Source organism: Eriocheir sinensis, chromosome 65 (genome assembly GCF_024679095.1).
Source record: "Eriocheir sinensis breed Jianghai 21 chromosome 65, ASM2467909v1, whole genome shotgun sequence".
In the NCBI taxonomy this organism is placed as follows: domain Eukaryota; kingdom Metazoa; phylum Arthropoda; class Malacostraca; order Decapoda; family Varunidae; genus Eriocheir; species Eriocheir sinensis.
The window spans coordinates 9914023-9942011 of record NC_066573.1 but is presented as its reverse complement, the minus strand read 5'-3'; the positions used below and the strand labels follow the sequence as shown (position 1 = coordinate 9942011).

At 43.2% G+C, this 27989-nt stretch overlaps 1 protein-coding gene across 1 annotated transcript; it reads right to left on the bottom strand.

Annotated features, from left to right (window-relative positions):
* Positions 1-20: 20 nt before the first annotated feature.
* Positions 21-27953, bottom strand: LOC126987487 (organic cation transporter protein-like; the record flags this gene model as incomplete). The annotated part of the gene is made up of 10 exons (XM_050844453.1): positions 21-1020; positions 4603-4787; positions 8246-8325; positions 9885-10180; positions 13659-13806; positions 16415-16583; positions 22217-22371; positions 22841-22944; positions 24560-24752; positions 27412-27953. Coding segments are annotated over 10 exons (2013 nt in total), but the record flags the coding sequence as incomplete, so codon positions are not given.
* Between the last annotated feature and the right edge of the window lie 36 nt (positions 27954-27989).

Genomic DNA, 27989 nt, shown 5'->3' with positions numbered 1-27989 from the left:
GCTCATTACCTTTACTTGGAGCACCTGTGAGCGACTGCATCTTAACTTAGCCTGAAATCGATAATGGATCTCGGATGGCCAGTCGAATACTATTACAACTACTATTACTTTTGCTACTGTTATTACTGCTACAACCATTACTACTACTACTACTACTACTACTACTACTACTACTGTTACTTCTGCTGCCACTGATTCCGCTACTATTGTTACTACTGTACTACTATTACTGCTTCTACGACCACAAATGATTTTCAGTACAATATTCTACACCTACAAAGACTTATACAAAGACAAACGTACTCAGTTCCGGCCCACTTCTTGTATTCTTTCTTTTCCTTCCTCATCCTTCCCCTTTGCTGCAGCCACTTGCCGCTATTAGGTTTCAAATAGCCAATCCACGACATCCAAGGTCTTCCACAACAATATACTACAATTACATGATCACAAGTAACTAAGATAAGTCTAACCTCCGCTGACCTACATCTTCTACAGCTTGTTTTTCTCCTAACATATCTATACCAAACCTCACATATCAAAACTGGCGCCTCTACAACAACTCTCCACTACAAGAGCCTTCTACAAGTACAAAGCCCTCATTACCTACTACGACTAACCTAATCAAATTTGACATACCTCTTCCTTAACACTTCACGTTACACACCCTCCAGATCTCTTCAGTGTTACTCGTTTTCCGTCTCCACTACACTACAAGAACCTTCTACAGCTACAAGGGGATAATTACATACAACTACTAGCCTAATACAACCTGACATACCTCTTATTTACACATCCTTTCCCTCTTCCTTCTCTTCCCTTATTTTCTCGTCACACGCTCTCCAGATCTCTTCAGTCTCACTCCTTCTTCGTCGCGTCCTTTTACTTGGATTTGGCTTCAACCTCGGCCACGGTCTCTGGGAGGAGTGTGCGGTTGGTCTCCGGCAGCAGGAGGGTGAGGATACCGGCGCCCACGGAGGTGACGCCGAAGAGGATGAAGGGAAGGGCGTAGTGGACCTCACCCTAAGGAAAAGAAGGGAGGAAGGATATTAGTTTGACGTATTAAAGGATGCCAAAGGATGCTAGTCTGACGCTTATGAACCAACGGGATAGAGGATGCTGTGGTCCGTTCTAGTGAGTCTGTCAGAACTCTATCCAGCTTGTGAGAATTCCATTGATCTTTTACTCCGAGTCTGCGTAACGTGATCTCAAGTGACAACAGGAAATGAAGACCTGCGCCATTCATTTATCGTAAGTAAGTAAGTTTCTTTCAAGAGGAGGGTATCTGGGCACCTCTCCTCCCGAAATTGACCTCTCTTTCGGCCACCTCTTTTGATTCTTTTTTGTAGGAGCAGCGAGTAGCGGGCTTTTTTTTATTATTGTTTCCTTTTTTTGTGCCCTAGAGCTGTCTCCTTTGTTGTAAAAAAAAGTTATAACGTTTTGATGATACAAGAATATTTGAATGCATCAGTTATCCCCTGGGAAATAAATATATCAAGAGAATGCAATTGAACGTAGCCTGAAAGAGCGGCGTGGTGGCGCGCTGCTGCTGCCATCTGGTGGAATTGGTTTTAGGCAGAGTCGCTAGGAGGGTTGATAGTTTCTTTTTATTTTATTTTCCGATAGAAGGAAACTCTCAAAGGGTTTAACAAAAAAAAAGAGTAGATAGGCCGAGGCACGCTGCTTCCACAAAAAACAGCAGATGGAGTTACCAGCCGCCCCCCCCAAAAAAAATAGACATTGTGAATTTAGGGTCAAATGTGTTATGGTGTCTCCTCCTGAAAGAGCTGAAGTCATCGGAAAAAGGAGCTACGGCAGATCGAAGACACTGAATAAGAAAGTCATATATATTTGACCAGGAGCAAAACATACGTAAGACAGGTACAAAATCAAGTGTCTCGATAACTTGTCAATATGATATGCTGGTGAGCACTGGTGAGTCTGTTGGCTTGTGGAATGATGACACAGCTATAAAAAAAAGCACACAAGCCTGGTTAAACGTAGTGTGTGTGTGTGTGTGTGTGTGTGTGTTGGCAGGCGAGTGGCAGGCTGTGTTTAGAGGGTATGCCAAAACAGTATATATCGGAGACACCTGCCGCAGACACGCCCTTGAATCGAGTGTTCGTGAGGGGGCGGCGAGATGAATATAAATAGAGAGAAAAGAGTTAAATAAAAGTGGAATTCAGGTAAATGTTCCTCTCTGCTTTGGAAATGAAAATTCTCACTTGAAGATTGTGATGGAAATATGTTCGAAACGTAAATAGAGGGGAAAATTAAAGTGCTCAAATAATCTATTAAAAGAAAATATAGCTGGAATGGATGCATTTATTACTTCATGCATATGGAAGGGTACAGTATTACTTTTGTTAAATGAAGCAGGTCGCGCACATTAAAATGCAAATTTGATGAATATAAAAGTATCTAAAAATATTCCGTAAATAAAGGTGAATTTCAGTTCGTAATCTCACGTTTGAAAATAAAAGTTTAGTTGCGTTCACACAGGAAATATATCACGCGCCAGTATAGTATGAGAGACGCAGGCTGGTATTACAAGATACTTTGCAATATCACATCAGCTATTTCTAAAGGTCAAAGAGGGGATCAATCGGGTTCTAATGCGTGTTTCTTTAGGTTCACGGTACAGAAGAAGGGTCAGACTTCCACCAGGGTCATAAAAACTACCCCTGGAAATGCCCACAACTCCTACGAAAGCCTTGTCAAATATGTGTTCTTGGGCGGCGAAATGTTTCATAATCCGACCCGTATAATTCTATAAACGAAAGGGTCCCGGCAGTTTGTAATTCATGCTTGTAAAATTAATTCAATATACAGTTTTGAGCAAGAGTACGAAGGAGGAAGGGAACTGAAAACCGCATCTGGTAAAATATGCAGAGAAAATTTTAAAAAGGCAAAAAAAGTTCTAATTCTCCTTTTTCCAGGTAAGAATATTAAATTTTTAAACACTCATATCCATCAAACATCCTTTTTATGTGTGTGTGTGTGTGTGTGTGTGTGTGTGTGTGTGTGTGTGTGTGTGTGTGTGTGTGTGTGTGTGTGTGTGTGTGTGTGTGTGTGTGTTCATCTGAAAGAAAAAAATACTTCTCTTTACTTCGCTATCGTTTTCTTTCCTCCTTTCACAGGGAATTGCAAAGACAGTCGCATCTTGTAAAATATGCAGAGAAAATAAAAAAAGAGGCAAAAATTTCAAATGCTCCTTTTTTACAGGTAAGAATATTTTTAGACACTCATATCCATCAAACACCCTTTTTTTATGTGTGTGTGTGGGTTCCTTCACTTGACAGAACACCTTAATTAAAAATGGAGCAGCGAGTAGCGGGCTTTTTTTATTATTGTTTCCTTTTTTTGTGCCCTTGAGCTGTCTCCTTTGTTGTAAAAAAAATAAAATAATAAAATCAACAACACTACTCATGCAATGGAACACGGGGAAAAACTAACGAATGATTTCTCATCTGGAATTATTATGGTTGAAAAAAAATCTTCATTGCAAAAAGCATCAATTTCATGGGTCAGCAATGGCCACTAATCAGAGTAACAAAGAGGAGGAGGAAGAGGAGAATGAGGATGATGATGAGGAGGAGGAGGAGAAGATCGAGGATAAGGAACTGGATGAAGATGACGCTATGGGTAATGATGAAAATGATAACGATGATGATGATGAGGAGGAGGAGGAGATCGAGGATAATGAACTGAATGAAGATGACGATATGGGTGATGATGAAAATGATAATAATGATGATATGACATAGAAGGATTAGGAATATGACCACGAGGATGTAGAGGAAGGATATGAAAATGAGAATGCGGAAGAAGAAGAGGAGAAAGAAGGAGAGAGAAAAAAAACCCCACGCAACAAAAGTATCATTAAAAACAAATTGTGTAAACTCTAATCTCGAAAGACATTATGGCAGAGAAGATTAAATGAGAGGAGTAATGAGAGAAGCGTGACCAAGAGCTGTTTAGAGAAGGCGAGGAAGGAGAAGACGAGGGAGAAGATGGTAAGAACGACTTTGATAAGAACAAAGGACGATAGTTAAGTAAAAGAGAAATATTTTTTGTACATTCAGATGAACACACACACACACACACACACACACACACACACACACACACACACACACACACACTGATGAGATAACAAATACCCCTTCATTCTAAATTATGCTTTGTTTTAGAGAGTTTTTCATTTCTCAAGAGTGGTTTTCGCATTCATGGAGCAGAAGCCTTGTCAAACTATCACTTGCTTCATAATACTACCCATGGCAATACTAATATGACCTCTACCAAAGCCTTATCTAATGTGGGTGTGTAAGCCCCGATACGAAAATGATAATACTTTCTTGATTGACGACAATGTATACTTACCAACACCAGGACAATACTTTCTTGACCAACGGTACTTGCCACTACCACCATGACAATACTTTTTTGGCTAACAGTGCATACTTGCCCCCACCACCACCAGGACAATACTTTCTTGACTGACGACAATGTATACTTACCAACACCAGGACAATACTTTCTTGACTGACGGTACTTGCCACTACCACCATGACAATACTTTCTTGGGTGACGGTGCAGACTTACCAGGTGGGTGACGATGTAGGGGGTGATGACGCAGCCGATTCGGGCGATCATGGAGCACGTGCCCACCGCCACATTGCGTACGTTGGTGGGCATGAGCTCCACCATGAAGAGGTACTGCAGCTGGAACACGGCCGTCGTGAAGAACTTGCCGAGGTTCACCAGGAAGAGGTTCACGTAGATGAGGTCTGTGGGTGGGAAGAGGCGGTTGGTTACTCACACATTAGCCCGTCCGTTTCGACTGGCACGATTTGGCTTTCACTGGTAGCCTGGTAACATAATATAGTCCCAGGTCTTTCTCTGCCCCTGTGGACGATAGTGGAGTGTTTCCCATGTGGTATTGGTACGCTGGATATCAACTTCCAAGGTGCATGACTACACTTTTCTTCATTGAATTGTAGCAGCCACTTTTTGTTCCATTCCTGTAGCTTGGTGATGTCTTCTTGTGGGAAATTCGCAGTCAAGGGGTTAAATTCTCTACTCATTTTTAGGGTAAAGGAGAGAGATGAAGGGAAAACTAATCATATCACTATATACAAACGTAGATGAGGTCTATGGGTGGAGAAAGGTGGTTGGTTGCTGACATCTTTATTTCTTTATTCACTCATTATTTGGGTAAAGATCAGGCATAAAATAGAAGAGTTAGGCCAAGTTGATCACTGACGCCATGTTGTTGCCAAAGGAGAAGCGCGATATTCAAACTGATGGTGTTATGATAGTGTTTTCTCGTGCTCTAAGAATCATTAGGATCTCGGAGAAGTAACGAAAACACACACACAAAAAACCTATCGTATCAGTATCAATTTGAGTTTCGGGCGCCTCCATTGGTAACAACATAACAACTGCGATGAAGCTGGTCAAAATCTCCTACTCAATGGCTCTGAGGGTAACGAAGAGAGAGACCAAGGGAAAAAATAAACAAATCAATAATACAAGACCCCCGCAACACTCAGCTTCCTCGAACCTAATACCGAGAAAGATGCCAAACAAGTGTGATTAAATTTAGTTATAGATGTGTTATGATACGCCTCATTTGACCACGTTATTGGATGAGGGAGACCCGAAAGAGGACGATGAGTAGCTTCCAGGAGAAAAGTCTATAGGGTCTTAGGGTAGAAAACGGGGGAGATGAAAGAGCTGAAGCGGATCAGGTCTGTCAAGAGGAGAAAGACGGTTGGCTAATGGAAACGATTGGCGAAGATGGGATGGAGGGAGAAGGCGAAGCGAAGGATTATTAGGAGTACCGGAGAGAAGAAGAAGGAGTAGGATGATAAGGGGAAACAGCCACAAGCGAAGGATTATCAGAAGTACAGGAGGAAGGAATAGGATAGAAAAGGAAAAAAAGAAAGAGGGAAGGATTGTTAGGAGAATAGAAGGAGAGACTATTAAGGAGTAGGATGGAAAAGGAAGGGAGAAACGAGCGAAGGATTATCAGGAGTAAAGGAGGAGAGAATAAGAAGGAACAGGACGAAAAGGGGAAGAAAAAAGGAGCGAAAGACTGGGATTGATAAGGTCACTTGACGAAGAATGGTTCCGAAATTGTTAGAAAAAGAATGGACGAGAATGTCACGCAAGGAAAGGTTAAAGGGAAAAAAGAGAAGGAGGAGGAGGAAGGTGAAGGATACGGGAAACGAATAATACTTAGAGGATAGATGGAAAGGGGAAAAAAGGAGGAAGAAATGAGGTTGAGAAGAAAAAGAAATAACTGAGGGATGGGAAAAGTAAATTAATGAGGAAAGAGGGAAAGGAAAAAAATAGGGAAAAGAGGACAAAGAAGAGATGGGATTGAGAAGGAAAAGAAAAAAAATAACTTAGAGATTGGAAAGGATAAATTAAAGAGGGAAGAAAGAAGGAAGAAAATAGAGATTAGAAGACGAGGAAGAGATGAAGATGATGAGGAGAGGAAAATTTTGAGAGATTGAAAACGATAAATTAAGCAAAGGAAAGAAGGAAAGAGATACAATAGAGAAAAAAGGACGAGATAAATTTTGCGAAGAAGAGGAGGAAAGTTTGGAAAGCTTCGTTTAGTCGGCGCAACATCTGTGGTCATATGCCGGAGAGGGACAGAAGGGGAAGGAGTTATAGGAGAAGGGAACAGACCCCAGGAGACGGGACACAACCCCCGATTAATACATGGTACCCATTCACTGCTGGGCGGACAGGGGCGTAGGGTATCGGAAAAGCCGCCCAAATTTTTCCACCCCGCCAAAAGAGGAGGAGGAAAAGGAAGTAATAGGGAAGCGAAGCACGATACGTCTAAAATTTGTTAATGCTGCAGAAAGCGAAAGAGGGAAGGAAGGTCAAGAGGAGAGTGGAATTTAGAGATAAGAATTCCAACCTGAAATACATCCATAAATTATACTACCGAGACAGGAAGACGGCAGGACAGAGACAAGGACAATAAGGAAACGCGAGGAATGGACGAGATGTGAGCGAGGTGAAATATAAAAATGTGAAGGAAAACATTGACGAAGAAAAGGCTGAGGAGGGAGGACACGCACTCACCGAGAAAGGAGGATTGCAGGATGGAGGCAAGGGGAGAGACGAGAGGAAAAATAGAACTGGAAGGGACGAAATGCGAGCGTGGGAGGAAGGAAGATGATGCAAAGTAAAACGTGGAGGAAATTAAAACTGTCCACCCAAAAAGGAAATCATGAAATAACCGAAGAAAGAAGCAGAGAAGTAATAAGAGACAGAGAATTAGAAATGAAAAGGGGCAGGGAATAAACGAAGATTGGGTGACAGAAAGAAAAACAAAAAATGGAAATGAGAAAAAAGGAGGAAATAAATGAAAAAGTGGATGAAAAAAGGAAAACAAAAGATAGGAAATGAGAAAAAGCAGGAAATAAATGAAAAAGTGGATGAAAAAAGGAAAACAAAAGATAGGAAATGAGAAAAAGCAGGAAATACATTATGAAAAAAGGATGACATAAAATTAAAACAAAAAATTAACAGAAATAAAACAACAGGAGAAATGATGCGGCTTTTAACTAACTGCGTAGATATTAAATGAAATGTATGATACCAAAATAGAACACTGTGAACGTTTTTTAATAGCTGAACGTTCTATTAATACCACACTTTTCTCACTCGTTCTATTTCAATCACTCACGAAGCCTGGAGCGACAGATCAACCATTACATATATCAGTCTTTCCACATTTCCACAACAAAATAATTACGCAACTTTTTCCAGCAACACTTCGTAAAAATATCACTGTCGCAATCTATCCACCTCTTCAGCGAGCTTGGGGAACGTAAACACAGGATCGGCAGGAAAACACGACCATGAAAATAACGCTTGCTGCTCTGTCCTCGCCTACCTGAACACCTGACCCGACCTATCCCGACCCCCCTCGTCCTTTTTATCTTCTAATCAAGGGTTTAGTAAGAAGTGGGTTAGTGGAGAAGGTAAGACGGTGGGAATGTATAGTTGAAAGGTGTGGGCTCGTTAACTGTTCTGATGTACTTACTTCCACTACTACTACTACTACTACTACTACTACTACTACAACTACTACTACCACCACTAACACCACCACCTATCCCTTCTAAGCCCATGCCGCCCTAACCCGCTTCGCCCTTCCTCTACTACCGCCCACACCCCATCCCTGCCCCGCCCCGGTCCGCCCCGCCCCCCGCCTTACCTCGGGGTACGGCAAGGATGGCCAGCAAGCACAACCCGCAGGCCACGAAGAGTCCGGACATGGTGGGTCGTCGGCCGTACCTGGAGGAGGATTAGAGTGAGTTTGAGGGATCGAGGCGCCTTGCAGAGAGAGTTTAAAAGGATTCAGGAACATTAGGGCGAAAGCAAGTTCTCTCTCTCTCTCTCTCTCTCTCTCTCTGAAAATAACCTGCAAAAAGGGATGCAAAGAGGGCGGAAAAGTATACAGGAGGAGGCAAAGGAGAAATAGACATGGAAAGAATAAAAGGAAGAGGAGGAGGATGAAAAAATAAAGGAAAAAGAAAAGAAACAGGAACAGGACAAGGAGGAAGAGATGAAAAAGGAGGAGGAGGAAGAAAAGGAGACGGGAAGGTAAGCTGCAGAAGAGGTTGAAGAGAGGTGGAGAAAATGTACATTGATGAAGGTAAAGAAGCGATAGGAAGAGGAGAAGATGGGAGAGGAGGAGGAGGAAGAATATCTGAAGGAGAAGAACTAAAAGAAGAAAGGAATAGCTGCAAGGAGAGACAGGAGATGGTGAAGGAATAGGAGGCAGGCTATAAGATGACGCATAGGAGGAGGAGGAGGAGGAGGAGAAGAGAAAGGAACAGAGAAACAAAGCAGAAGGATCAGAAGGAAACATTACGGGAAAGACTGCGATATAAAAGAGCAGGAACCCCAATAAAGGGATTAGGTACTAGAGCGGGAAAGAATTGGAAACCTTTTAGCGATTCAGATTGAGAAAAATAAGATAATCCCCGAATCCATAAAACGTTAATGTGCTGTTGACGATAAAGAAATATACGAAGGTAACAAAACCCACTCTGTATCTATCCATCTATCGCTCGATCTATCTATTTATCTATGTATGTATGTATCTATCTATCTATCGCTCCTTGGGTTGCGTAAGGAAAAGAACGAAGGATGAAAGCGAGCAACAGAGGGAGAAGAAAGATCATTGAGTCTAGTTGAAAACAATGCAAATCTGCTCTTCCACTTTTACTAATTGAGAGGTCATACACTTGCTAGGCACTTAAATCCTACACGCTTGCCTATTGAAACCTGAACACACACACACACACACACACACACACTTCTGCGCTCTTGATTCATAAAACTTCAAAGAAATAAGTATAGAGGATAAACTAGAGCACACACACACACACACACACACACACACACACACAGACAAAACACACACGCAAATATAGTAAAATACCGAATAAGCAAAACCACAACCTTCGAAAATACAGTCTTGAAAAGGGAAAGCAAAAACGAAGACAGTGAAAAAAAGGCAATGATTAAATAAGATAAACCACAGAACACAGAAAAAACAATGATGAATGAAACTAATTAGGATCGTACTACTAAAGATATCAACGCCAAAGCAATATTAGACAAGGCTTTCGTCTATAGGAGTTTCGGGCATTTCCAGGGGTAGTTATATGACCCTGGTGGTAGTCTGACCCTTCTTCTGTACCATGAACCTAAAAGAACACTCATTAGAACCCGATTGATCTCCTCTGTGGCCTTTGGAAATAGTTGATGTGGGAGCGTCTAACATTACCGAACTAAGACTGACGAGAGGGAGGTTTGCACACTTTCTATATACAACACACACTTACTTGTCAAGGGGGTAGATGAAGACGACAGCGGAGGGTAACTCAACCATGCCGGACGAGAAGATCATGAGGAAGGGGTCGGCCTTGATGTTGGCACCGGAGAAGATGAGCCCGTAGTACACGCTGGCGGCCACGAACCACAGGAAGAACGAGATGAGGCAGCGGCGGCGCATGATCGGGGTACGAACCAGCGTCACCTGATCACTGAACGTCCCCGCCACCGCCCGGGACCAGCGCGCCAGACGTGACTCCTTCCCCTTGTCCTCGCCGCCTGCCTCGACCGCCGCCTCCTTCTCCTGCTGCGTGAGGCAAAGGGAAGGGATGTAGAGCTTGGTTCATTGTGTGGTGTTGTAGATTGAAGACGAAGAGAGGAAGACGTAGCAATAGAGTCGTCGCGATTATTATTAGGAGAATAGCAAAAAAGAACAATGTATATATGAGTGTGGTATTGTGAATTTAAGACAGAGAAGATGCATATGGTCATCGTTGTTATGGTCATGAAGGACACCGCAAACAATAAGAATAAAAGAACAATATATGATTTACGTACTGTAGTCCTTGCTTCATCACGTGACGTAGAGAAAAGAAGAAGAAAATAAAGAAGAAAGGAAGGAAAAGAAGAAGAAAGGAGAAGAAAAAAACATAAAATGAACAAAAAAAAGAAATATATTAATAAAATCACACAGAAAACAACATCGACAACAGGAGTAAGCTAACAGACAGACAGACAGACCAACATTGTGAAGATAAAACGCACAGGAAAATAAAATATATCTAGTCTTTGTCGTCATGATTAAAGGGACGGAGAAAAAGAGAGCACTGAATGATTCAATGTGGTTGTCTTTGATTCATTACGTGACATTGTGAAGATAAAAAAAAAAAAAAAAAAAAAAAAAAAAAAGCTATTCGTAGTAATTGTTAAGGAGTCGCAGAATAAGAGAACAATGAGTGTTTTTTTTTTTTTTTTGCGTGAGGGAGAAGAAAAACATGTCTTGTATATGTCAATGACGTGTGTGATTTTTGTCAATAAAGCAACTCTGATGGATATTGCCTTTCATCCGTGAGCCGAATAGCACTCAGAACACTCGCTACCGCCAACACACAGAGGGAGAGACGAAAAGATGGAAAAGGAGAGAAAATGAGAGAAAAGTATTCGCCTACGGAAGAAAAAATCTATTTGTACTCTGTATGGTGAAGGGGTAGTAAACAGAAGGGCAGAGATGGTACAAGTGGTTGCTGACATGTATGATAATCACAGACACACACACAAAAAGAGTGCATGAAAAACTTGGCAGATTCTAAGAAATAAAATCAACAAAATCATACGAGTCATGGAATGCAAAGAAAACAGAAACACACACACAAAAAAAAGTCAGAGAAATGTTTGGAAATTGTCAAAGATTTTTGGTCCGATACACGAACTCATGGACAAGAAACTCACATGAAAAAAAATATATATATTAAAAAATAGAAAAAAAACATTTGAGAAAACAAAACACGAAAGAAAAAGAAATAAAGAACGAAAGAAAAGATGAGAGAGAGAGAGAGAGAGAGAGAGAGAGAGAGAGAGAGAGAGAGAGAGAGAGAGAGAGAGAGAGAGAGAGAGAGAGAGAGAGAGAGAGAGAGAGAGAGAGAGAGAGAGAGAGAGAGAGAGAGAGAGAGAGAGAGAGAGAGAGAGAGAGAGAGAGAGAGAGAGAGAGAGAGAGAGAGAGAGAGAGAGAGAGAGAGAGAAAAAAAAACAACAACGACAGAAGGAAGAAAAAAATAAAGAAAATACTCATGATTGGAAAGACTCAGAGCCAAACGAAACTACCAATGGCACTAAAATAAGATCAAAGAATATCGTAAAGAATCGAATGCCACTATAGAGCGTTAAGTGGCAGACAAAGGCGATTCAGCAGGGGAGGATCAAACGCCCTCCCTGCGCGGTGTTGCCTCGATCCTCTGTGTCTCGGAGGGTCAGGGATCCCCCACCGACTTCAAAGGGTTCCCTGCACTGGAACTGTATTTTATTGTTCTTGAGTAAAAATATATATAGTTTGCGCAGAAAGGGTTCGGTTAAGTCAAAAGAAATGGCTGTAGTCTTTTGAATATTGTGAAAAGTCGCCTTTGTTAAGTTATTCTACGTCTGTCCTTTTATTTTTTTCTTTCTTCATATTTTTCTTTTCTTTTTTGTTTCTTTTCATTTTTTGTTCTTGTTTTTTCTTTCGATTATTATTCTGTTTCTTTGTCTTCATCATCGTTTTCTTCTTCTTTTCCCCTTTTCCTATTTTCTTGCCATTATTGATATTAAAAATTCTTCTTAATATTGCTGCTCCTCTCTGGATACTTTAACCATGTGAAGAACAAAGACTACAGAAAAGAGGAGTCGGTAAGAAATCTCCCTCTGAGTATATATATTCGTTTTGGAGTCAGCTTGGTACAGTCACTTCAGTACAGGAATTAATCACGCCAAGACACAAAGGAACCGCAACTCGGCACAGTAGCCAACCCAGCACACAGAGGAACCGAGCGATGAGGCGCGTGTACCCCCGAGCCAGCGTGCAAGAAACAGAGAGCCAGGAGGGAGATGCTGAGACTAAGAGCCGATTTCACAGTCCAACACAGTGTCTTCGTAACAGCCCGAACCAAACTATAGAATCCCATACAATCCAAAATGAGGAGGTCTTCGATGCCACACTAAATACACAAGACTTTTCCCGTATAGTTTCATCAAATTTGTGAACTTAAATATAAACACCAGACACTATACAAGGAAATTTCGAAGGCTCTGGTATTGGTTTGGGAGCTTACTAACCCATCATGGGGAACTGTGAAACTGGCCCTAAGTCCTGGAAACAACTAATAACAACAAAAACTAAAAAGTACAAATAAAAAACACAGTACACACACAAAGACATCTTTACCAAATTCCCTTCCCCGGCAAGGAAACTTACGGAAACAAAAACAACAAACTTCACAAACTCACAAGAGAACAATCAGCTACTACTGCAACTCCCTTCGGCAAGAATCTAAAGTATATAGAAGAAGGAGAAGAGGTCGAAGAAGTCGTGGAGGTGGAGGTGAAAAACTGGGGAGAGTTTCCTTGGGCATCTGGTTAAGGATTAAAGATTTGAGTACGTTATTAACTTGGTATGTAAACTTCGTAAGCAAACTCTTTTTCCTGCATATCATTAACTTAGCAACGAGACAGTCACGCCCTATCTCCCCTGCTGCCTGAATGCATTAGAGTGATGGATGGGCTATACTGCGCTGGCGGATGCTGGCCTCGGTTTCCCTTGATAATTTAATATAAACCGAACATCTGATCCAAACCAAGTCATGCCTTCTCTCTATCTCAAGCTGCAAGTAATAGCCGGGTGTTGGGAAATGGTATGTTGCTGAAAGCTGGATTGGAAGGAGCGAGGCTGATTCATATATTGCATGCGTGTCTCATTATACCAGACAATTTAATGTGGACAGAACATCTAAGTCACAAGCAAGTCATGCCTTCTCTCTATCTCAAGCTGCAATTAATTGATGGATGCTAGGAAAAGTAATGCTGGGCTGGAATAGGCGGGGGACATTTACTTTTATAAACAGTTACGTGGCAAGTTTGGGTATTTTACTTCCACTGGTAGGACGGAGCTTAATAGAAGTATTATATTTTCACAGAGTTATTTAAGCCATCTTACAAACCCACACATTGAAAAACAGGTATAAAAAGACAATTCAGCCACATTACGACGTTTAGAAGATCAAGCGTGAGTCACCATGGACGGACAACACCTTAGTTACCTTGTCATGGACGCGCGAGATGAGACTCAGAACTTCGAGGTCAGGCGGTAGAGTCTTCCCGTTCGTCTTCGCTATCTCCTTCAGGATCTTGAGGGCCTCCTGGTGCCGCCGCTGGGACGCTAACCAACGGGGTGACTCCGGGAGAATCCTGGGGTAAGGGGAACACGAATGAGGGTCAACCTGAGAGAAAGGAGGAAGGAAACACAGCTGGCATGGAGGTGAGTGGAAGGGTTGTAAGAGGCGTAGATAGAAGGGAAGTAAGAGAAAGAGGAGGATTAGGAAAGAAAAAAAGGGATGAAGGTGTCAGAAAGAGGAGATAGAGAAGAGGATTGAATAAAAAGAAGAAGGAAAGGGAGGGAACTTGAAGAAGGAAGGGTGCGGGATTAGGGGAGGAGGAGAAACAGAAACAGAAGATGAAATAGGAAAAGGGAAACAAAAAGAAGGAGGAGGAGATAAAAGTTGGGACCTTCTGAGAATAATGTAGAGAAATATTGGTAGAGATGTAGGATGAAGGGGAGGGAGAGGTGGAGGAGGAGGAGAAAAGAGGAAAAAAGAGGACAAATGTGTGTGTCGGACGCGAAGTGGGTGAACGATTGTAGGGTACGGGAAACGAAGGGTCGGTGGAGTTAGCGAAAATAGGATAAAGGTGAGGGAAGGGTTGTCGAAAAAAAAAAAATGACGAGAGGAGAAAACTGGAATTTGACAAGAGGAAAACAGACCATGGTTTGTGGAGAAAAAAAAATTGCAGTATTCTTTTGTTAGATGAAGGAGAAACAAAAGGATCAGACAGTTAGAGAGATAGACAGACAGGTAGGTAGGGAGAGGGAGAAGGTTTGACAAAGGAAAATGCATAGACAGGAAAAAAGGGATTGTGGTGTGGACGGCAGGACAGACGGGAAGGGGTGACTATGGAAGGCTGGCAAGGGAGAAGGGAGCGGGGTGTGATTGAAAAAAAAAAAAAAAGATGAAAAACCCAAAATCCATTCACACCTTCCCACATACATAACTTGCAACATTTCTCGGTAAAACACTGAAGAAAAAAAGTTTTACTCATGCAAAAAATAAAAATAAAATAAAGTCGATAGCGCTTCATTCAGGCATTGATATTTTTTTTGGATAGTTCACACAAGAACAGAAAAAAAAAACAAGATCTGGCCACGACATTTTTAATACTTTAGATTTGGCAAAGCGATCTCAACCATTCCATTATCGTTGTACTCGTGTGTGTGTGTGTGTGTGTGTGTGTGTGTGTGTGTGTGTGTGTGTGTGTGTGTGTTAGCCAGCTGTTCATTTTAGTCGTCTTTCTTCTTCCCTTGTCGTTCTCTTTCTCTATTATCCAAGGTTCCAAAAATACCGTCACCCCTTTCCATTTTTTTGGCTATTTTTTGTACAACGTGTTTCTGGTAAAGTGGTTCCATTATCGTGCATCCTCTCTCTCTCTCTCTCTCTCTCTCTCTCTCTCTCTCTGCAGGAGGACCTCGGATATCAGGTAATTACTATTAACGGTATTTTTGGAACCTTGGATAATAGAGAAAGAGAACGACAAGGGAAGAAGAAAGACGACAAAAATGAACAGCTGGCTAACACACACACACACACACACACACACACACACACACACACACACACACTCTCTCGATAATGGAATGGTTGAGATCGTTTGTCAAATCTAAAGTATTAAAATGTCGGGAGTGTTTCTTGTGTGAACTATCCAAAATAAAAAATGTCAGGTAATTACTATTACCTGACATCACAACTGCCCTTGGAAAGATCTCCGCCGAAGCTTCTAATGACTCTCTTTTTGTTTAGCACATATATACAAACGTCATTGATTTTAGGAGACTTTAATCATCCTTACACAGACTGGACGTCACTCTCGAGTAAGGAGGGGAATCACACAGAATGCCTGAACTTTTGGAAGGCAATTATCCAATTCTATACCAACCAATTACCAATTACCAACTCGGCAAAGGAATACGAAGACCTTGTTATAGTGACCTTTGATAATCTAGCCAGTAATGTCACGGCAGGAGAACGCCTTGTTTCTTGTGATGACAAATTGGTGAGCGTTGACATTAGAGTTCAAACAGGAGTGATTGAAAAATAACATACTGGAGTCTAATTTCCAAAGAGCAAGTTTCGTAAGAATCAGACAAAAACTGACAGAGTTGCCATTATCAGATGTTCCCAAGGTAGAGGAAGCGTAGCTAAACTTTAAAAATCAGTTACTTACTCAGCAGAATACATTTGTCCACTTAAGCGAAGGGCGAATTAAAATCAACAGAAGTCCATCACAGTGCAACAGCAAAATAAATATAAATCCATTAAGTCGAGTTATTTGTTTCACGGCAAAAAGAAAATGCAAAACTCTCCTGAAAATAACAGGCCGCGGATGAACGCACAGACGCACACACACACAAAAAAAAAGGAAGTGAGGCGAAGCGTATTTATGAAGAAAATATTGCCGGCAGTTGTAAAACTTATCCGAAGTCTTTATTCAACCACATAAATAATGAAAAGGTCACCAAAAGGAATCAGAAGTAGGAGTGGACCTTGAACTGACAGCTTGGGTAACTTGGAAATTTGAAACTAATATATTGCGAACATATTGAATAACTATTTTTCCCTCAGTATTCAATATCAGTGTGATCACTAACGCAAGGACAACAGTATTAATGGAAATCCAAGTCTCTCTCTCTCTCTCTCTCACTCACTCACTCACTCACACTCACACTCACTCTCTCTCTCTCTCTCACCAGTAATAGGAGATGAGCACCGAAGAGAGGATGCCGATGGTCAGTTCCAGGTTCCTCCAGCTCCGGATGAGGTAGGCGAGGCCCGGCAGGATGGTGATGCCCAGACCGAAGAAGCCCGCGTACATCATTCCGGTCATGGTGCGCGCTTCGGGCTTCACAACCTCCATCACTGCGGGGGAGAGAGAGGCGGGGATGTAGACGGGAGAAGATAATGGGGAAAAGGGAGAAGAACAGGGGGAAGAGGGAGATGAAAAGGAAGAAGAGGGATGGAGATAAATATGATGAATGAGGAAGAGGAAGAAGAGGAAGGGATGGAGGTAGAGAAAATGAATGAGGAAGAGGGAGAAGGAGGGAGAAGAAGAGGGAAAAAGAGGAAGAGACAGAACCTGTACATAGTTGGGAGAGAGAGAGAGAGAGAGAGAGAGAGAGAGAGAGAGAGAGAGAGAGAGAGAGAGAGAGAGAGAGAGAGAGAGAGAGAGTATTGATATATTAAGTATGATGTGTGTGTGTGTGTGTGTGTGTGTGTGTGTGGACAAACGTTGCTGATTACCCTATTATTTTTTTCAGTTGCCTTTGTTTTATGTTCCTTTTCTCAGCTCTTATGACCTCAGATCCTTATTTTTCTCTCTCTAATTACGATTCAGAAATTAATGAGGCTTTTAATAATCCCTTTTGTTTCTTTCCCGCAGCATGATCAGATGTATTTTCCTGATTTTTCCTAATGATTTTTGTTGTGTGAAAACTTTTACGATCTTTCTTGTGTTATCTTTCGGCGACCTATTTTGATTCTTTTTTTTAGGAGCAGCGAGTAGCGGGCTTTTTTTTTTATTATTGTTTCCTTTATTTTGTGCCCTTGAGCTGTCTCCTTTGTTGTAAAAAAACACTGAATTGGTGGACTGAGGATGCAGCTAAATCTCCTGCATTTTGGCTCTATTTAAATTTGATCATATTTGTATTAACTTGTATTACTTTGGATCCCCTAAATGTCATGCACAAAGTCAAACACAGTCTTTTTCCGCACGGTTTTCTTTTTATTTCTTTCCCTCCTCTTACTGTGAGCTCAGGAAAAGTATCACACCGGCAGTATGGGTTAAGCGTCGCCTTAGACAACTCAAAAGCCCCCAAAGCAATTATTGCCATCTTTGTCGAGCTAGATAATCCTCTCATAAGCCCCCTCTTCGCTAAATGAGGAAATAATTAAGTCCCCTATCCGGGTTAATGCTCCTCAGGTGGAAGTCTCTCCCTTTGCCTACGGTTAGACCAAAGTTAGGCGCGTTTTCTCTCATTTTTTCCCTTCATTTTGCGCATTTTGACCTCCAGCTTCTCATCTCTTGGTTGCTTTGCGTGATGTGTTGTTTAACGTGATAACAGAGTGAATCCTTGAAGCTTGGCGTGTTTTCTCTCTTTTCACTTCTTCTTACACGTCTTCTATAAGTTTTTCACTCTCCGTTTTGTATCTTGCGGCTGTTATGATAATGTACTGCTTCTAAAATGGGATCAGAGTAAGTCAGAAAAGGTTGGAGTGTTTCCGCGCTTTTTATTCTTCTATTAACACCTCTTTTGGCAACACATGACCTTTTTTCCTCATTTTCTTGCCCTATGTAACGTGTCTTGTCGGTGTAAAACAAAGTAAATCAATAAGGTTATTTTTTTTCGCTTTTCTCCTTTTGTAACACCGATTTGAACGCGCTGACCTGTTTGGCATCTCTAGGCCTGGCTGGTGTGTGTGTGTGTGTGTGTGTGTGTGTGTGTGTGTGTGTGTGTCTTTTACGGAAGGATAGCGAGTTAATATGACGGCAAAGTGAATTCAAATGCCATCAGCTCCTATTCGAAGTCAGATATCTGTTCCTCCCTCTTTTGGTCTTTTTTCCAAACACATTATTCCGTCTTCTTTGAACCTCTTAGTATGTGAAGGCTGTGTGAGAGGGTATGAGGGAGGGAGGCAATAACGGTCCACTTGAATGCCTTCAGATCCCTTTAGGAGCGGGGTTAGGCAAGGGCTCTTCTTGGGTTCGAATTTTTGTAGGTCGAGATAGGCGGTGAAACGAGCTGGCCATTCCGCGCCGTGAATAGACTGGAGGAAATGAAGAATGTGGGATTAAACGAGAGAGAGAGAGAGAGAGAGAGAGAGAGAGAGAGAGAGAGAGAGAGAGAGAGAGAGAGAGAGAGAGAGAGAGAGAGAGAGAGAGAGAGAGAGAGAGAGAGAGAGAGAGAGAGAGAGAGAGAGAGAGAGAGAGAGAGAAGGGGGGGAGGGGGAAAGAAATTTGAATGTGAATAAGCAGACGTGGGTGGAGAGGAAGTAAAACTGTTAGGCAGTGGGCGAAGAGGAGGAGGAGGAGGAGGAGGAGGAGGAATATCATGGAAACATGGAAGAGCAGGCTACAGAATGCATGTGGTTCGTTCTGACGCGGCCTGCTTCAGTAATTCAATAAACTCTGCACTAAAATCACTGGCCAGCAGACCAGACTAAGACCATTTTGTGCGTGCGTGCGTGGACCTGACGCTTATTCCTGACGCAACAAAGTGGCTATCAGTGCGACTCTTGGATCGTATTCGCATGAAATATTTCTATAGGTAGGTTGTTCTAGTAGCGGATGACTCTTGAGAGGAGAAACTTCTGCTGATATATGTATTACACTGCTTTGCTTGAACTGAATTCTCTCTCGTTCTCGGTTGATTTAGGAAAGCAAAATGTTCGGTGTGATCGACATTCCTGCACTTGTTCAGATAATTTAAGACCTGTCGCCTGCTGTTCCCCCGCTGTCGTCTCTCTTTCAACGTAGACATGTTGAGTCGCTTGAGTCATTCTTCATAAAGTTGAGCCTTTAACGACGGTGGGATTTTCGTAGCGCGTCGCTGTACTCCCTAGACTGTAATTCAATGTCCTTGTAATTAAGCAAACCAGCAGTGCACTCCTTAATTCAGGTAAGGTCTCGCCTGGGAGTTATACAAAGACGACCTTTATTCCTGCTCTGCGTTTCGTGCGCTTCGAGTCAGTGCTGAGATCCGTTTCCTCCTGGACTACTTTCAGCGGCTCCCCGCGCATGTTTTACGATTGGTTACTATTTCTGGGCCGAGGCGCATGAATTTACACTTGTCAAGGCTGGAGAACGTTGTCACTTTTCCGACCACTGAATAATCTGGTCGTGATCCTTCTGGGTGATTTCAGAGTCAGCCACCGCGAGAGGCTTTCCACCCACCTCTGTGTCATCAACATATTTAGAAAGGTGGATATTAGATGTAATTCTAGGAGGAGAAAATAAGGGAGATGGGGAGGAGGAGGAGGAGGAGTTAAATACACTGAAAAATTCTTCTTGCTACACACTTGTTAAAATAAAAATGAAGCAAGGGAGGAGAGGAAACAGAATTGGCGGGTATGATGGATGCAGAGTGGACGGGAAGGGTGAATGAGCAATGAGGGGAGGCGAATGTATACCGGAACAACCCGACGCGAGGCAACACAAAAAAATACACGTGTAAGCGTCCATAGCTCCAAGCCTCGCACTTCGACCAGGAATGAAAGAGTCGAGAGAAACGTGATGAAAGGCGTGAAAATGGGGCTAGAAGGATTTTAATACCGAGGCACTCAACTATTCTACCGTTCAGCTCCATCATCACATTCTCCTCCCCTCCTTATCAATTATTTTCATCTTCACCATCAATCCTGTCCTCCTCTTCCTTACCTTGCCTTGCCTTCCCTTCGCTTCATATCCCATCTTCTCTTCGATTCTCTTCCCTTCTCTTCCCTTTCCTTCTCTTCTCCTCCCATCTCTTTTCTTTCCTTCCCTTACCTTGCCTTGCCTTCCCTTCGCTTCATATCCCATCCCATCTAATTTCACCTCCACTCATCTCTTCTCTTCGATTCTCTTCCCTTCCCTTCTCTTCTCCTCCCATCTCTTTTCTTTCCTTTCCTTTCCTTTCCCTTCCCTTCCCTTCCCTTCCCTTCCCTTCTCTTCTCCTCCCATCTCTTTTCTTTCCTTTCCTTTCCTACTCTTCCCTTCTCTTCTCTTCGTCTCATCTCGCCTCTCATCTCTTCTTCGTTCCTCTCCTCCTCCTCCTCCTCCTCCCCCAGTCGCATCTGTTACATAGGTTCCATGGTCACATTCACATCTCGGCTCGGTTATCATTGTTCCATGCCACGCCGTCGACGCTCTCCAGGCCCTCAATCCACGCCACCACTGTTAACGCCATACACTACTCCCCTATTTCAGGCTTAATCAGTTCTTTAGAGGGGAGGTTTTCTATCCCTTTTGTGATTGCTTTTTATTCTGGATACACTGGGGGAGGAGGATGAGGAGGAGGACGAGGAGGAGGATTAGTTTGGTTGGTTTGAAGTAAAAGTAAAACGTAACAAAAATGAAAATAGGGTATGTGTATGTAGGAGTGGGTTTTGTCCGCCAGTCATGTGTTTTCTATGTATTTTTTGTGCTGGCTACACTGGGAGGAGGGAGGAGGATTAGCTTGATTGGTTGTGGATAGCGGAAGCACAGAACAAAAAGGAAAATGTGATATGTTTGTGTAAGAGGGTCAAGTGCTCTCATCACCCTGTGTTTTTTTTATATACGGTATATATTTTTTGTTTTGGTTACACCGCTTCATAGTCGTTATTTTGATTGGTTTGTGTTGAGATAAAAACAATAGAAGGAAAACAAATTAATGGATAAATAGTTTGTCTCTAGGAATGTGTGTTGTGAGCAGTGTTTCCGATAGATTTTTTGTTCTGTGTACACTGCAAAGTAATTATAATAGTTTGGTAACTTTTAGTGAGGCAAAAATCAGGGAAGGAAATAAAATGAATAGCTCAACATTTTGTCTCTGAATGTGTATTGCAAGAAGTGTGTTTTCAGTAGATTTTTGTTCTGGCTTCACTGCAGAATGGTCATAATATTTTGGTAATTTTCAATGAAGCAAAAATTAGGGAAGAAAAGAAAATTAATAGATAACAGTTTGTTTGTTTGTGGAGGAAAAATACACAGATGGATCAAAACCGAGGAAAAAAATAAAACAGTAGGATTGAGAAGGAGGAAAGAAACATGACGAGAAGGAGGAGGAAGAGAAGGAGGAGGAGGAGGAGAAGGAGGAGGAGGAGGAGGAGGATACAGATGCTTAAAAAACAAAATAAAAATAACAGTAAGGTTGAGTAGGAGGAATGGAACATGAAGAGGAGGAGGAGGAAGAAGAGGAAGAGGAAGAGGAAGAGGAAGAAGGAGGAGGAGGAGGAGGAGGAGGAATACACAGATGATAAAAAAAAAAACAGAGTAGGGTTGAGTAAGAGGGATGAAGCATGAAGAGGAGGAGGAGGAGGAGTTCGGGGAGGAGGAGGAGGAGGAGGAGGAAGAGGAGGAAGAGGAGGCCACAGATGCTTCAAGGCCACATCCACCCTCCATCGTGATCATCAGGGTCAAGGCGCCTAAATGAACCTTAATGTGTCTTTTTAAACCCTCGTTAGAACACTCCACGGTCCATCACTCCACTCCTGACTCCACTCTGGCACTTAAGCCTTCCCGGTCTTCCTCTACTCTCTTATTTCTTTACTCTTTCTTACCCCTTTACCACTCCTCTTTACTCCTGCATCCTCTTTCCTATTCCTCTATTCCCTTCCTTACTCCTTCAGCCTTCTCCTGTCTCCTACTTCTTCCTCCTTGACGCCTCCATTCTTCCTGTTTCCTTCACACTGTTTTTTGTTGTTCTAATTTTTCCACTACTCCTTCATTCTCTTCTTTGTTACTTCATCCTTATCCTTTTTTCTCTCGCTTCCCCACTCACAGCACCTTCATCTTCTCCAGCCAGGCCACAACTCACCCAGGACGAAGCTAATGACCATCAGCCCCGCGCAGAGGAAGGCGATGATGAAGCGCAGCGCGAGGAACTGCATGTAGGTCTCGACGAAGGATGCGCAGATGCCCACCACTGTGACGGACACTGCGCATAGAACACACATGGTCCTGCGCCCGAACCTGAGGGAGAGGAGGTAAGTAAATTGGAGAAACGGAGGGAGGTAAAAAACGAGAAGAATAGGGAGAGAAAGGGATGGAGATAGGGAGAGGAAGGGGGTGAGAGACTATATAGGAGGGGAGAAAGAGAAGGAGGGAGAAGGAAGGGGAGGAGGAAAACATATTACTCCTACAACCAGAGAGCAGAAGAAGCCACCACAAAAACATGCAAATCTTACGCCCAGAAAGCAAAGCAGAGGAAGAAGAAGAGAAAGAAGAAGCCGCAAAAGAACAGACTCAATCTACGTCCAGAGCAGCAGAAGGAGAGGTCGACAAAGAACAAGCAGAAGAAGAAGAAGAAGAAGCCACCAATTGGGAGCACGCTACTCGTATCCCCAGAAAGAAGGAAAAGCTGCCCAGGAAAATGTTACTTCTACGCCCAGAGAGAAGAGAAGAAGCCACCAAAGAAGGAATCCAACAGCGTCTTTCCTACCTGTCGGAGAGCTGTCCCATGATCAGGGAGCCGAAGAGGAGGCCGATCATGTACGAGGCCTGAACGGTAGACATCATCCAGAGCCGATCACACACCAGGGAGAACTGTGCGGCGGCGGGAGGAAGGAGGAGATAAGTGGGGGAGTAGGAGGAGGAGGAGGAAAAAGAAGGAGGAAGAGAACAAGCAGAAGGAGGACAAGAAAGACGAGGAAAATGGAATAAGGGACGGCGAGGAGGAGGAGGAGGAGGAGGAGGAGGAGGAGGAGGAAGAGCACGAGAACAAAGAAGACGAAATGAAGGTAGTATTAGTATTAGTATTTGTAGGAGGAAGAGGAGGAGGAGGAGGAGGAGGAGGAGGTGGAGGAGATCGAGAAGGACGAGGGAGAGGTATATAGTGGAGGAAGAGAAGAAAAAGAAGTAGCAGTCGGTGGAGGAGGAGGTGGAGGAAGAAAAAGTGGAAGAGGAAGATAGGAAGAAAAAATGAAGAAAAACGAGGAAGCGAGGGAGGCGAGGGAGTGTTAAAAAAAAAACAAAAAAAACGAAGGGCTGCAATTAGTCTTGTGGGATTGAAACCGTAAATTTTGATAACAACGGAATCAACAACAACAACAACAACAACAACAACAAAAGCGCGTGCGTGACAAACAAAAAATATGATACAGGATAACACACACAAAAGAAGATACAAAAAACACTATCTAATTAACTTTACCCAATTTTTTCTTTATAATTTTTTGTCTTACGTTGCAAAGATGAAATTTTCGGTTCAAATAGAAAACAGCTTTGAAATGTACCATAATTAAACTGTATTCCTACTGTCACACACACACACACACACACACACACACACACACACACACGTACCAGCCTTTCCTCATTTATTACTCCGCCACTCCCTCTTAATTTGCGAGTCACCTCCGCGAGTCAGTCACACTCCTCTTCGCGCCTCGCCAGCCCCGAGTTACCACCCCGACCCTCCACATGCATTTAAATGAGAACTTTCGGGGCGCGAGGCAACACAAAACCTGGCCTCTCGCAGACCTGGATCACAACACAACTCCCTCGAATTGACCGCTCTTTCGGCCACCTCTTCGGATTCTTTACAGGAGCAGTGATTAGCGGGCTTTTTTTTATTGTTTCCTTTTTTTGTGCCCTTGTGCTGTCTCCTTTGTTGTAAAAAAAAGAAAAACGACGCAGTACTTCACAACACATCACAGTATAACACAACCCCCTGTAACACAATTTTAGGAACAACACATTACAGCACAACACAGCCAGCGGACCGTACCTGTTGGCTATCAGTTCACAACGGGGCCGCTCTATGCTTTATTTATTAACTGGTTTTATTTATCAACGGGGCTGCTTTATTCATGAACTTTTTACAGTTTCGGTGTTGTTTACCGCAGTGCCGTGTGTGTACAACATTTTCTTTAAGGGGGGGTTGCCTTAAAATTAAAACATATACATTCACTTATACCTGAGATATATAAATAAGGGTTAGGATTTTGTTTTAGGTCAAGGGATGTTAACAGAGAGAAGAAAAATGGTTTAATGGAAGAGGTACTGAAAGAAAATGGGGTTAGGGTTGCCGGGGGTGAGGTTTAAGGGGGGCTATTCTAAAATTTAACTTGCATACCACTCTCTCTCTCTCTCTCTCTCTCTCTTAACGCCCCCCTTTCCTCTCTCTCTTCCCTCCCTCCTCTCCCTCTCTCTCCCTCACCTCGGACACAAGGGTGGACTCGAAGATGGACTTGTCAAACACCCACGCGTCGCAGGAGGCCGTGGGGGTGTCGGGGGGCGGCGGGGCGGGCAGGTCCACGCTGGCTGCCTCCCCGCCCTGCAGCGCCGCGATAAGAGACGTATAGTTGTAGTCGTAGTATTCACAGCTCTCGAAACCGTCCCACTCGTTCTGCCTGGAGGAGAGAGAAGAGTGATGGAACATAGAGAGACAGACAGGGAATGGAGAAAAAAGAGGTTGACGAAGAGTGATAATCTGAGACCAGAAGTAGAGGGCGATAGAGTGAAAGTAGAAGGGAAAGTAGAAAGGAAAACGTAATCAAAATGTTATTCTACTGTAATCCCAGAACACGACAAACAAATCGCTCTTACTCAAAACAAAAGCCACAAAGAGAGAAGCGGATGGCTGTTTTGAAGCTGAATAGGGAGACGAAGAAGGGAAAGTAGACAGGAAAACATAATCAAATCGTTGTTGTTCTGCGATCCCCAACACCTCGGCAGCCCCAGTCCCGCGGCGCCCAGGCCCCGGCAAAGCGGATCACCTGAGGCTGCGCGGAGGCCTTAATTAATGGCGTAAACAGGTGTGCTGAGTAATGCGCCGCCTCCATCGAGAACACCATTACCCTCGAGACATAAGACACAAATACTGCACCTTGTTGGAGTCGATATTGGATCTCTCTCTCTCTCTCTCTCTCTCTCACACACACACACACACACACACACACACACACACACATGTAGAGAAGCAATGACAACACACGCCCTCCTTCCTTCTCCTCCCTCTCTTTCTTTCTCTGTCTGTCTCTCTGTTTGTCCGGCTGTCTCCTTCATCTCTCCTTCCCCCACACCCAAATCCATCCTCTCTACTTCCTTCCATAACCTTTTCCTTTTTTATTCTTTCCCTCAAAACTCCCTAATTCGTTCTCTCTTCCTTCCATAATCATTCTCCTTTCTTTCTTTTTCTTCCCCTTCAAAGCCTACTTCTTCCTCCCTCTTAACTCCTTCCCCAACACTGAACACGTAATTACATCCCTCTCACCTGCATACTTATGAGCCAGACGCAATTATGGCTCACGCGCAACAAAATAAAAACCCTCGCACCTGGAAATTAAAAACCCGTTCGTGTCGCTTAAATCTTCACCTCGTAATTATAACTCGAAAGCATAACGTCGCCGCCATTCGTTAATTTTGACCTCATTAACGCGCGCCCTTATCAATGACTGAAAAAAAAAGAGGGAAAAAGTTACACACACACACACACACACACACACACACACACACACACACACACACATACATATAAAAGCTTTGGAAACTCGTGTTCGGGATGTGAACGTGTTTCGACTGATCGTTTTTTTTTATTCCTACGAGGTTTGGATCCCACACCATCGAAAGAAAAAAATATGATGAAAAAAACACGCATTAAAACACGTGCTCGAGAGAGAGAGAGAGAGAGAGAGAGAGAGAGAGAGAGAGAGAGAGAGAGAGAGAGAGAGAGAGAGAGAGAGAGAGAGAGAGAGAGAGAGAGAGAGTGTCCCCAATGACAGAAATCAAGAAAATATTAACCAGAAACAAACACGATCTCATTCACCTTAGTTTGGCATGCAAAGAAAACGGAACAAGGGCGCTGAGATCACAGGAGAAGAGACAGCGTGACACCCACTGCTGGAACGCGCAACTTCACACCCAGACACACTTCCCAACCAATTAACCTGGTAGCAGCGACGGGCCAAATTTGTGGCTTTACCGTGTAGCAGCGACGGGCCAAATTTGTGGCTTTACCGTGTAGCAGCGACGGGCCAAATTTGTGGCTTTACCGTGTAGCAGCGACAGGCCAAATTTTTGCCATGATATAAACCCCCCAAAATAGATGATGCATAAATTGATCACATATGCGTTAATATATATAATGAAATGGTTTGGCGTGAGTGATGATTTTTTCTCATTAATTTGCTTAGAGGGGCCTTTAACCTAACCTAACCTAACCTAACCTAAGAAACATGACCCCGCAGCTACCGGGTTGACAACTATCAAAACCAAATCATTCTTGTGTTCTTCCTTACCTCTTTCATCTCCTTGCATAATGATGGGAGGGGGGAAGTGGACGCAGGTGAGAGGGAGGTAGAAAGAGAGGGGGAGAAAGAGAGAGAGACAGCGAATGGAAAAAATATATACAACTGAGGAAATAAAAAAAGAAGTAAATTAAGTGTCGTGTTCATGCTCTCCTCGTCTTCTCTTGCGTGATGGTTAATGGAGGAGACACAAGGGAGAGGGAGAGGGAGAGGGAGAGAGAAAGAAAAAAAAGTATATAATCGAAGGGAACTAAGAAAAAGAAGAGGGCGTTGACTTAAATTGAGAGAGAGAGAGAGAGAGAGAGAGAGAGAGAGAGAGAGAGAGAGAGAGAGAGAGAGAGAGAGAGAGAGAGAGAGAGAGAGAGAGAGAGAGAGAGAGAGAGAGATAGAGAGAGAGAGAGAGAGAGAGAGAGAGAGTGAGAGAGAGAGAGAGAGAGAGAGAGAGAGAGAGAGAGAGAGAGAGAGAGAGAGAGAGAGAGAGAGAGAGAGAGAGAGCTTGGGGTGTGTGTGTGTGTGTGTGTGTGTGTGTGTGTGTGTGTGTGTGTGTGTGTGTGTGTGTGTGTGTGTGTGTGTGTGTGTGAAGCAGAAACAAATGAAGGAAAAGAAATTACCAAATATTTAATGAACCGAAAATAAGTTAAAATATTATTGAAACACGAAAAGTGAAGGAAAAAGGTATATATAACTCTCTCTCTCTCTCTCTCTCTCTCTCTCTCTCTCTCTCTCTCTCTCTCTCTCTCTCTCTCTCTCTCTCAGGACTCACCAGGGTATAGAGTAGTTCCTCCAGTCGAAGCCAGAGAGGGTGCGGTTATTTTGGCTCTCCTCTGTCTTCCCGCCACCGCCCGCCGCCGCCGCCTCTTCCAGCTGCGCCAGGCCTTCCACGCGGCACCAGTGGTCGGGGGTGAAGCTGAGGAAGGCTGCGGGGGAGAGGAGATGGTGGGTAAGGTGGAGGAAGGGAGGGGGGACGATATGAAAGGAGAGAAAAGAGGTGGTTGGTGGGGCGAAGAGAGATAGAGAAGAAAAGGTGTTTGAGGTGGAAGAAGAGAGATTGAGAGAGAGAGAGAGGTGATTGTAAAACGAAGAGAGGAAGGGAGAAAGGAGAAAAGGAGAGAGAGAAAAAAATAGGTGGTGGATGGGGCGAAGAGAGGAACGGAGAGGGAGAGAGAAAGGAAAACGTGGGTGGGTAGAAGAGAAGGGAGGGAAGGAGGGAGAGAGAAAATAAAAGGAAGGAAGGAGGAAAGAGGGAGAGAGGGAGGGAGAAAAACTTAGATGCTTTAGAGTCTTAAACAATGATAAATACTCCTCCTCCTCCTCCTCCTACTACTACTACTACTACTACTA